This window comes from Rosa rugosa, chromosome 1, assembly GCF_958449725.1.
Source record: "Rosa rugosa chromosome 1, drRosRugo1.1, whole genome shotgun sequence".
In the NCBI taxonomy this organism is placed as follows: Eukaryota; Viridiplantae; Streptophyta; class Magnoliopsida; order Rosales; family Rosaceae; genus Rosa; species Rosa rugosa.
The window spans coordinates 17,441,257-17,453,443 of record NC_084820.1 but is presented as its reverse complement, the minus strand read 5'-3'; the positions used below and the strand labels follow the sequence as shown (position 1 = coordinate 17,453,443).

The 12,187-nt window shown below is 40.4% G+C and overlaps 1 protein-coding gene across 1 annotated transcript; it reads right to left on the bottom strand.

The window, feature by feature from the left end:
* Positions 1-7,439: 7,439 nt before the first annotated feature.
* Positions 7,440-12,187, bottom strand: LOC133721781 (formin-like protein 6). Its single transcript, XM_062148510.1, has 4 exons — positions 10,611-12,187; positions 10,305-10,513; positions 8,873-9,114; positions 7,440-8,770 (listed from the first exon to the last, which is right to left on the bottom strand). Exons 1-4 carry the CDS (start codon positions 12,020-12,022, stop codon positions 7,997-7,999), a joined length of 2,637 nt encoding a protein of 878 aa, XP_062004494.1. The 5' UTR covers positions 12,023-12,187; the 3' UTR covers positions 7,440-7,996.

Sequence of the window (12,187 nt, the reverse complement as noted above, 5' to 3'; positions counted from 1 at the left end):
AATTCCAAGAAACCACAGAACAATCAAGAAATTGTAAATTTCATCCGGTCACCATCTACTCTAGCCTAACGCACGCCGGGAATGCAACTAGGGTTCTTGGGCACAATCAAAAATTCAATTATCATGCTATGAATCAAAATCAATCTCACAGAAAAACCTGTTTTTGCTTTTTCCCCAATTTGCTGCAAAAAATCTCAGCGGAAGCGTGAATTTTATAATTAACCAGATGCAGCAGTCGACTTAAGTAACTTACCTTGATCAGGTACCTGACCAGTTACTTGGTCAGTTACCTGGTCAATTACTTACTTGGTCAGGTACCTGACCAGTTACATGACCAGTGACTTGGTCAGTAACCTGATCAATTACTTGACCCGTAAAGCAAAAACCCTTAAAAAATTTTATGTTTGTTTTGCAAAACCCTAAAACGATTTTTCATATTTGTGAGCCTATGCTCTGATACCAATTGTAAAACCATAGTTACATGCTCACAACATATGCACAACAATCATAAAAAGATCAAGGCTTACCTTCAGCAATAACAGACATGGATTCCATCTTATGCAACTGCTTAACTCGATCACTGAATATGGTCTTCTGTTACTTACCAACTTGCTTCTCAATGGACAGAACAATATGCAATAGCCGTGGTAGTAATCAGGGACCAATTCATCTGTATATATATAAGACTTAAACCTCAAGAAGCTTCCCATTAAAGCATTCCTTGTCGGTTTAGGTTTCACTGTTAGATTCCTAATGTATCACAACTTGTAGCCTTTCTTGTAGACTAAGCAATGGATTACTGTCCTTAATGAATTGATACACTACTTCATTAAGTCACTAGTATTGATTCACTGTTTGTATCCATGTTAAACTAGGATTGATATTAAGCTAATCATCAATTACTTTATGATGATATGTGTTATGTCCATATTTGGTCTTACACGTCTATCTAGCTTGCAGGATACACCAATCAGATTCAAGTCGATCTTCGACTTGAATCCTAACGAACTTTATTTTGTGTTTCTCCATAGAAAGAAGAGGGAGAGGGAAGAATGAATTCGTTAATGTCTGCATTGATCTCATGCTCTATATAAAGAGAATGAATAGTTAAGTTTATTGGGATAGACAGCAGTAACTGTTCGTTCAAAGTCACATGAATAGTTTCAACGTCTTTAATGATTATCTGAACTTTTTTTTTGCTACAAATGATTATCTAAACTTTGATCAAACAGAAAACTAAATCAATAAGAATCTTTTCCAATTTAAGTCATTAGAGCCCAAGAGTCCCAAGGCCCAAGAACCATGTGACGTAAATCAGATTTTTGATAGGGTAGTATATCCCACATGTTCCAACAAACCTATCTCTTTATGAATGATGATCGCAATTTGTTACATGTGCTTGAGCCAATTCAGTTAATTCGGTCCGATCTTGTGGTTTGAGCACTACATCTAGCAGCAAAGTTAACTAACCAATTAAGCTTAGATTTAAGGATAAAAATCAGAAATAGTACCTGAACTAGATCGATAGTACCTGAATTTTATTTTTTGTCACAACCAATACCTGAACTCTTCGAGTTCTTTTAAAGTGGTACCCAAGGCGACATGCATTTGGTCATCAATCTAGTCAAAAATGACAACTGAGGAGCAATGTCTTATTTATCAAGGTTAAAGATGACAATTTGTATTAATCGTTAACTATGTCATGGCCCAAGTCATTATCTTTTTCTTCTCAACTTTTGATCTATGAAGCAAAAACCTAAAATTTCTTATCTCAAATCAAACAATTAATGAACCTAAATATCAAACATGTGCCTAATAAATGAGACACATATGCCTCACGTACCATTTTTGGCCGGAGTAGTGAGCAAATATGGCTTTAGGTACCACTTCAAAAGAATTCGAAGGGTTCAGGTACTAGTTGTGACAAAAAATAAAGTTCAGGTATCATCGATAAGATAGAGATATAGTTCATGTACTATTTATGATTTTTTCCCCTATATTTAATGATGGTCGAGCCTTAAGAAAGGTTTCTAGGGTGGATTCTACGAGTTTTTAGGGTGAATTGCAGCCAAGTTTACAATTTACAGTAAATGTCATAAAATCTTTGTTCATTTTAGAAGCATGAAGATATTATGTATAACCCATGCTTTTTCCCACAACAGCAGCATGTTTGGTTAGATGATAAGAACATGAAATAAATAAGAAGTTGGAATCATCTTTCAATAAGTATCATTCCAGATTCCTGAATGAAGCTTACAAACAAAGCTAGATATACTCTTCATATTTGATATTAACTATTTTCTTACTTATTTGTGTGTTTCATTTCGTTATCTTTAATTTTGTCGAGTAGAACCACCATAATAGAATGAGATGTTGGTGGAATTAGAAACATTTGCTTGTACTTTAGATATTTGGCCAACTGAATCCTTCATACCTTTTGAGGTTTACAGCCCCAATTTACTCAATGTTATTATGGTTTACAATTTCTTGAAGAAATTTGTTGATTTCTTCTACGCGTTATCCGCATGTTAAATCTCACAATCGCCTCTGATAAATATGTTTTATTTATTGCTTATCTGAGTAGTTCTAGATTCTAGGGCAATCCATTAGTGTATGTATAAATCTGAACTCAAATTTAAGTTATTTTTAAACCTTTTTTTTTTTTTTTAGCTGAAGCAAATAAGAGGCATGCCCCTTACTTGAATTTAATAAAAGAGTAAGAAGAAAAAAAGGAACATAGGAGGGGGACCAAACCAAACCTCCCTACAAAAGCAACGAAAAGAAATAAGCTATCGTAACCGAAATTGGGGAAAACCCAATTGGTCCCTCTGACAATGCGATAAAAGAAAAGATGGTGGAGCATCCCACCACACCATATTAGGAGCAGTAGTACCATAATTCGCCAAAGCATCAGCTACCTTATTACCTTCAAGAAAAATATGAGATACACGAAAAGTCATTTGAGAAATCTTGAACAAGCAATTGAGCCAGCTAATACGAAGTTGCCAGGGGACCAACAAAGGAGATTTAATAAAATCCAGAATAAGAGAAGAGTCCACTTCTAGCCATACGTGCTTCCAATCACGAACCCATGCCAGCTCAATTGCCTTAATCACAGCCATCACCTCTGCCGCAATGGAACTAGGAATCTCAAGATTAGAAGCAAAAGCTCTAAGAAAACGTCCCATATGATCCCTAAACACAGCCCCATAACCTCCAATCCCCTCATCTTGTTTCCAAGCTCCATCAGAATTAATCTTAACCCAACCAATCAATGGGGGATGGGCACGACGCAATCTGCAATGGGCCCCAAAGGCTTTCAAAATGCGTAGATCTTGGATGGAATTATGCATGGTACCTGTTGCCAAACGACTAGCTGCTTGAATATGACAAGAGATAAGCCTACAAATAGTACCAACTGAAAACACCTTCCCCTCATGTCTCATTTTGTTTCTATCATTCCATACAAACCACAATATTGAAGTGAAACAAATTAACCATAAGTCTTTAAGCTGTCCACTTCTTTCTACAACCATACCCACTTGTAAACCCTCCAAAATTGAGGGAGGAACTCCACCCAACTCAAAGAGAGAAGTAAAATGACTCCATATTGCAGTCGTAAAAGAGCAATTAAGAAAAATGTGATCAAGAGATTCAGAATCGATACCACAAAGATCACAACGAGAGACCAAAGCTACTCCCCTTCGCTGTAAAAAATCATCAGAAATCACTCTACCTCTTAAAACCTTCCAAGCTAGCAGAGACATTCGAGGCAAGATAAATTTAGACCATAATGATTTGCCCCATGCTACTGAAGGAGAAGGCCGCCGCAAAAATATGTAAGCATGCTTTGCAGTTAACTCACCAGAAGAGGAAGCAGTCCAAATAAGTTTGTCTTTTGCTGAAGGATCTGCGGCAATTGGAACTTGACTAATCCAGTCACACAAGGATGGAAAATAGAAGTGTAGAAGCTGAGGCAAATCCCATGAACCATTACTAATAAAACTCGAAACCATGTCTGGAAGATCGTCATGTAATGCAACACGGACACCGAAGAAATCACTAATGGGTCTGCCCAAGAAATTATCCCTCCAAAAAGAAATCTTATCCCCTGAACCAATTAACCATCGAGCATTATCTTGAACAATAACCCAAAATTGACGAATCCCAGGCCAGATAGAAGAAGAAGCATAAGAACGACGCCGAATAAACCGGTTCCGAATGAATGAGCAACCTTCAGATTGAGAAGAAAAAACCTCCCAGCAGCGCTTTAATAATAAGGAACGATTCAAGAGCACAAGTTGCTGAAGCCCTAAACCACCCTCATCAACTGGAGTACAGCATGACCGCCATGCCACTAGAGGAATCCCCCGCCGATCAATAGAACCTGACCAAAGAAAATTACGACACAACACCTCAACTCGTCTAAGTAAAGACACAGGCCATTCATACACTTGAAAAGTGTAAACAAACATGCTGTAAATGACAGATTTAAGAAGTTGGAGTTTCCCAGCCATTGACAAAAAAGAACCCATCCAACTTGACAATCGTAGCCTTATTTTATCCACAATCGGCTGAAAATATGATATGCGAGGCTTGCCATGAAAAATAGGGGCACCCAAGTATATGAATGGAGCAGAGCCCAAAGGAATACCTAAGAAGCTGGAAATAGAGTGTCGGCGTCGATGCAAATGCTTACCAATAAAGACTTGTGACTTTTCTTTGTTGATTATTTGCCCAGAAGAATCCCCATACTCAGAAAAAAAAATTTCATAATTTTTGCTAAATTTCTCTGATCACCCCGGCAAAAAACAATTACATCATCGGCAAACAATACATGAGATGGAGCTAGAGTACCTCGAGGAGAACTAATGCGCTGTAACCCACCTGAAGAAATAAGCCTTGATATACCTCGACTGAGGACCTCTTCTGCCAAGCAAAAAAGCAAGGGAGAAAGAGGGTCTCCTTGACGAACCCCTCTACCACAAGAAAAATAACCCACAGGTCTTTCATTAATTAAGAGAGAAAGCTTTGCAGACAACAATAAAGCATGCACCCACTGAACGAATGTTGGATGAAAACCAAAGGCATGTAGAACATGCAATAGAAAATCCCAAGACAACGTATCGAAAGCTTTAGTAATATCAGCCTTAATTGCCACGTTACCTCCATAACATTTCGAGTCCAATAGATTAAAGCACTCAGAAGTCGTCAAAATACAATCTGAAATGTTTCTTCCTGGAACAAAAGCATGTTGTTGAGGAGAGATTATGCGGGAGGCAATTGAAGACAAGCGAACTGCAAGGATCTTTGGAATAATCTTGAAAACAAAATTGGTGAGAGCAATAGGTCGAAATTGTTTAATTGAGTCTGCATGATCAACTTTTGGAATTAAGATAATAAGCCCTGAGTTGTAGGATGCCGATAACTGACCAGTAGTAAAGAAATGTTGTACCGCATTTATCACATCCGCACCAACAATCTCCCAACATGATACAAAGAACTGACCACTAAAGCCATCAGGACCTGGGGCGCTATCGAGATCCATAGACTTAACCACAGCCCAAATCTCCTCAGATAAAGGAACTGAAGTAAGAGCACAATTTTCGTCCTCTGTAACCAATGAAGGAATCACATTGGACACCAAACCAGTATCCTGATAGTCTGCATGCTTAGCAAAGAGATCCATATAATATTTCAAAATGTGTGTCTGAATAGATTGAAGGTCATTCAATACCTTATCACCATCCCTTAGTACAGTAATAGAAGAACGATTTCGACGCGTCCTACACATATTTTTAAACATATTTCCGTTTAAAATATGTCAAACTACAAAGTTTAAATGATTACATATAGAGTCTACATGCAAAATTTTCTAAAGATTCAAGACAATCATATTTGAAAAGAAGAAACTAACAAATAGGTAGTCAAGTGGTGACGGTGATTCGAAAATCGGGTTAGAACTATACTCGATTAGAGGTTTATTTCACCTCCAATCTGACCAAAAAAATATATAAGTCAAACAAAAAAAGATAGGAAATAAATAAATGTTGTCAAAGATTATTATATCAAAGATTTTTTTTTTTTTTTGAAAGGAATAATTCAATGAAAATTAGCAATATAAATCACTCAAGAAGGCATCCCAAAAGGAGCATACAGAGGCCAAAATCACCTTGACCCTATAGCTAATTAGTACAAATCATAAGGTGTACTACACCAACAATTTGTCCTTTTACAATAGACCACCGCTCTGAAACACTTATAGAAAAACTAGCAAAAACCAAAGTTAAAAATCTCAGCCTTCTCAAGATAATTACCAACAAAAGAAGTATTATTATGACCTTGAGTTTTGTAGAACAAACCATCAGAATCTACAAATATGCAAAAAATCGGGAGACCAATCAAAACTAGACTAGTCCCAGCGTTAAAAACACACAGCTCGCCAAGGCATGCAATGGTGGTACTCACAATGTGCATATGATGTGACTTTTTATAGAATTTATGAATGATCAATCTACCTGATAGTAAAAGCATCACATCTGAAGAGATAAGACTTAAGAGTCACAAATTTGAGCAAAGCATCAAGCACCATATCTCTTGGGTCTCAAATCCTCCTTTGGGGGGAAACAGGCCCAACAACTGGGCTCTGCTTTGGGCCCAAACCCAGCCAAAACACCTAGTCCACCAATCTAATTTGGGCACCCAGGCGGAGCCACCTGCCACCATAACTGCGACTCCAGCCACCCTTGTGACGCCGGCCACACCCGCAACGTCAGCCATACCTGCGACTCCGGCCAACCACTTGACTGTCATCATCTCCTGCCACACCTTCGACTCCAGCGTCAAGGCCAAAATAGAACAGAGCCTAGCCACCGCCGCGCAACCCAGCCAGCAATAGCAGGCCATCTCCAGAAGCCATGTGTCATTATTCCCGTCACAACAGCTTTAATACAACGACCCAAAACACATTCTCACTTTTTTTTTTTTTTTAATCAATAGAAGACTTCATTAATAATATTTGGTCAACTACAATTTAGGCACATCTCCTAAGCAATGACACCTTTCAAAAAAAAATGACAACCTAATAACAAAATAAGGATGGGCTTTGGCCTAGTTTGGATGTGAAATTATATAACTGCAGAATGCAAATGTGAAAAAAGATAGTTATCATCTTAAATCTCAAGGCTAGAAACTCCGGAGAAAAACTTGCTTTGTTCAAGTTTTCCATTATTGGCGGGATTTCTGCTGCTTTCCCTAAAGATGTATAGCATGATAGTAGTGTTAGTAACCTTTCCCTAAAGTGGTTCATGAACCATAGGTTGTCCTTAAAGTTTGAATATCTGAGAATTTTGACAATTTGTCTCTCCCCCCCTTACCAATAAACTTTCACACATTATTGGAGTGGGGTAGAGAGAAGAAGAAAGCAAAGACTTGCTGAAGAATAGGAATAGCCACTTATTACTTTATAATTTTCAAATAAATGCACGACCCAACCACGACATCATATTGAACCACCATGAAAACATTCCTGCTTCCTTCAAAATGAGTGGGACTTCAATCTGGGACCTAAATGAAGAAACCTATCCTAACTATATATTGGGCATGTGTGTTTGGAGCAGAAAAAGCAAAAAAAAGCAAACCTAAAATATTTTGACTGTAAAATCTTCTTCTTTGATGATGCCCTTCCATTAACATTATGTTTCATCTTTTCTGGACTATGCATTCTCTCATACAAAATCTGTTGCTTCTCCGGGAGCATTACCTGATTAACTAATCGGAAATCTCTCGGTGTGGATTGGGATTTTTCTTTATATTGGAAAGACTTTCAAAAGTGCCTTCCCCTTCTGCATTCTTCTACTCCTTTGACATGCTTGTAATAAAATAAACGAATATATTGGTGGTGCTGATTCAGTTGGATGTGTCGGTGATGCCTGTGGTAGTTTCATCTAGTTTAGTTGTCCTCCTAAAGGTTCCTGGGCTTCATATACACATAATTTCAAAGAGAAAAGCTGTCGTCGTCCGAGGTGTCTTCTTGTCTCAAGTGATACTTGGAGAGAACTGGTAGAGGAGCAGTTGCAGCTATCCGGAATGACCTAGCAGAACCCACCAGTGTTCTGTCCTGCATATTCCCGACTTCCTTGCACACATGGTCCAATACTTTTAGAAAATCTCTTACGATCATGAAGATTCTGAAAGGATGGGCTTCCTCCTTTGCTGTATCCCCATGGAAATATTGAGTAACCTCTTTCACCAGAAATAAAGCCTTTCTTTCATCAGCCTTGATCCTAAGAATTTCCTCCTCAGCCTCTTTTAGAAAGAGCTTCATCGAGTTGAAGAATTTTCCATCTACATCTGCCTTGTCATACTGCAAGACCAGTCTGACCTTCTCAAGCCCCATTGCAAGCTTTGACACATAGCTACTTAGGACGTCTGAGTCCATTCCTGCTGCTTTTGCGACGTTGCCGAGGTCTTTGCTCAGCCCTGCCACCATTTTCAATCCTTGCTTTTTGAAATCACCTTCCTTTGTCTTGATGTTCTCCTTTGTTTCAGAACCTGGACTTTCAGATCTTATAATCTCTTGAACCACAAAGTGGAGCAATGTGGTCTTTCCATCTGTTCCCTTTATGTCGACCAGTTTTAAGAGCGTATCAAGTTTGAAAGCTTTAGCATCACCACGGTTGGTCCCAACATTCATTCGGTTTCCAGTCCTGAGAACAGCTTCAAGGAGTTTTAGGAATAATCGACTGTTCTTCAATTCTTCACTTGCTTCCTGAATAATGATGAGATTTAGATCTTGGTGTGAGTTTCTATGTCAATATTCATAGAATTAAGATAGTAAGGAAGCAAAAATTGTAAATTTAAGGCAATATACCTCGAGCGTTTGAAAAGACTTCCTTAGGTATTTCACTTCTGTATCAAAGTTAGCTCTGTATAGCATTGCCTCAACTCTCTTAAAAGCAAATGGGATATCAAGCACTGCCTTCAGAAACCGTTCAGCAGACCCTAATTTTGAGATGTCACCCTGGTACTCTCGAAGTTTAATTTCTTCTTCCTTTGTCGGTGCCATCTTAACCAGAGTCTCCAAAAGCTCGGCGCCCAAGCCTTCTGGGTTACCTGTTATGTCATAACACAAATTGCAAATGATATAAGAATTATTATTTATTTTCTTGGTTGGACTATCATACAAGTTTCAGAACCACAGGGTTTCTTTTGATTCATGTAAAGGTGACATATAGATGTAGCTTTTTTCTGCACTTATATTGTGAGCTCTCATGAACATGAATGTTTCGATTGCAGTAATTAAAAGGTCACACAACTTACACTGCTGGTGCCTATCACATTTCACATGTCAATAGAATTTCTGTACCTAAAAATTATAAACAAACCAACAGGCGCAGATGCACACAAAGACACCTCAAGTGTGTAACTAGTAGGAGTATAGGCTAGTGTAAACCTCAGTTGCAGTCATTGTTGCTTTTGCAGGTCAAAGATAAGGTAAAACTTCAAAGTACTTCCAATAGTGCAAACATTAAATTTCTTGAAAGTTTACATCCAACAAGGCAATGTATGCTAACAAAGATCTTACATGTAAACATGAACCTACTTTTGGCTTCTAATTGAAAACTTTAAAGACACTCTGCGCTGGTCACAAAGGGAGGATGCAGGGGATTGAAAAAAAAATTCAGAAAATTGCTGGTTTACTACAATGTCAGCTTTGAAGATAGAAAAAGAACTAGCAGCAGAGGACCTATCATGATGGATGGTTACAGGTAGGATCTGGAGACCATTAATGATCCCATTAATCGTAACCCCAGGGTTAGTGATTCGTCCATAGGGATTCTGACTACCTGTTTTTCAAGTATTTGCCGTTCTATCCTGTTTTTCAATGATTTTGCTCTCTCTCTCTCTCTCTCTCTCCTGGTTATGATTCAAAACTGACATAATGAATGTGTGGGGAATCATACCGTTAAATTTATATACTTATCTTCCAAGTAACAATGATAACTTCTTGATTAACCTTTCAACACTCATTTCTGTTTTTGACATCCTCCATTATCCTTTTATTTCCCAACAGTGGGTACAATGTGAGCCTCCTACCAGTTTGTGCTACTAGAGATCTATATATACCTTTTTCTGAGTTCTGAATCCTAAAATGCTAAAAGCATTCATGATATACGGGTATAATATGGTGAGCTTACAAGAAGCCACATAATAGGGAGCCCCAGTATTGCTCCTTTTAAGTAAACTGAGCAAATTGTAAACGGCATTTGATTAACCGAAATAGAAAAGATGAAACTACTTACCATCGGAAAGAGCTTCAACGACCTCATCTCTTGCTACATTCAGTGCTCTTAACAGTATAGCTATGTTCTGCGACTTCTTGGGGTCCAAAACCCTGTTTTCCTGCTCAACAGGAGGCATCACCGATCTTCTAGTAGTAGTACTAGGTTCTTTTGGGACCGTATTCGCGGGATTGCAGCCGAAAAGAGTCTCCATCATATCTTCATTTAATCTGCAAACAAATTGGACATGACCAGAATCAGAATTTTGCAAATCAGAGATAAAAACACACATGATGATTAGTCTGCTGAATTGATTAATCTACTCACTGAAATGAGCTTGATTTCAGCTGGTCCCAAACTGTAGCTCTATCAGAGGTTGCTCGAACTTTGTCCCAGTGCAGAGGCTTCAACTTCGGCTTTGCTCCCCCAGAATCATCATTCTCGAAACTCTCTGCGGAGCCTAAGCTTTTCTCAGCTCGGTGAAGAGGTTTGGTTTTACTCGTCCCATTCTCAAACCACCCTTTCGGGGTTGATGTGGATGACAATTGTGGCCTTGATGACACTGGAGTCGGCTCAGCATCAACAACTGTTTCTGAATCATCCCCAATTCTTCGTGACGGTGGCGGAGGCGGTGGAGGTGGAGGTGGAACCGGGGCTGTAGATACTTGGCGGCTCGGGTTGGCTATTGACTGAAGCAGACTCATATTCGGCGGTGGTGGCGGGGTTGAGAATTTTGGCTTCTTATGAGAATGCGAAACTGTTTGATGAAAGTCGTGAATTGCCGGCATCGGCGGTGGCGGAGGAGGCGGCGGTGGAGCCGGAGCAGCCCGGTTAGAGACTGAGAGTCGAGATTTCGGTGAAGTCCGTTTTGAGTGAGGAACCGAATTAGTATTGAGAGTCTGAGACTGAGAGTGATTGCTGCCATTACTGACCGTACTGCACATACTGCTCTGCTTCGGCGTGTAAAAGCTGTCGTCGTAGCTAATCGACGAGCACTGCGGCGAGTGAAACGCCGTCTCGTGGCTCTCTTCGTCGTCGGAAGACGTCATCGACGACGGCGAATCGGGGTTCTGAGGCGGCAGAGGCTTCGCCAGCGGCGGCAGCGGCTGCAACTCGGGACTCGGCCGGTACCGATCCGATCTCTTGATCGAGTTGAGTTTCCGGTACGGCGACCGGTTCACTTCCGGCGTCACTCCACTCATGGCGTCGCTGCTCGTGGAGTTCTGGCTCGGCTCGACAGTGCCGATATAAAGGAAGCTCGACGGCGCCGCTCTGGAATCGTCCGCGAACCGCTGCGAGCTGCTCCCTCCGCCATTGACGAGTTTCTGAGTCTCCGACGGGTGCTTGACTCGGTGGCGGTAGAGAAAAAACGCGAGAGCCGACAGCATTCCGAGCGTGACGATTCCGACGGAGACGGCCACCGCCACTTTCTTTGTTGACTTTGTCGGCAACGGCGCTTGTGGCAACGGAACGGTGCTGTTCTGCGACACTGCCGGCGGCGATTGGCTCTGCTCGGGAGTCGTCGGTCCCGTCGGCAGCTCATGGAAGAATGGCTGGTCGGGGCTGTCCGGCGGAGGAGGCGGTGGCGGCGGCGGGGATAGAAGCTCCGGCGGAGGAGACGAACTCTCTGGAAAAAGCGGTTGGTGTAGAATCCTTCGGTTAATTTGATTCTCAGAAGAAGAAGCGGAATGGACGAGAGTGATGGATAGTAGAATAATGCAGAAAAATTGAGCTCTCATGATGAAACTCTAATCCTAATGGCTTGGTCTTCTTCAGCCAATTCACCTGGTCTTGTTCTTCTTTGGCTTTTGGAAAATGGGAGAGAGAGAGAGAGAGAGGGGAAGCTTCTTTTGGCTGGAAGGAGATCTGGGGATACGGTGCGATTGCCCAAAGTAGACGCTGAC

Bases quoted from the DNA above. Each gene is read 5' to 3' on its own strand.
- LOC133721781 (XM_062148510.1), bottom strand. From the start codon at position 12,022: ATGAGAGCTCAATTTTTCTGCATTATTCTACTATCCATCACTCTCGTC. The intron at 9,115-10,304 runs GTAAGTAGTTTC...ATGACATAACAG, and splicing joins CGTTGAAGCTCTTTCCGATG to GTAACCCAGAAGGCTTGGGC. The intron at 8,771-8,872 runs GTATATTGCCTT...ATCATTATTCAG, and splicing joins AGTCTTTTCAAACGCTCGAG to GAAGCAAGTGAAGAATTGAA.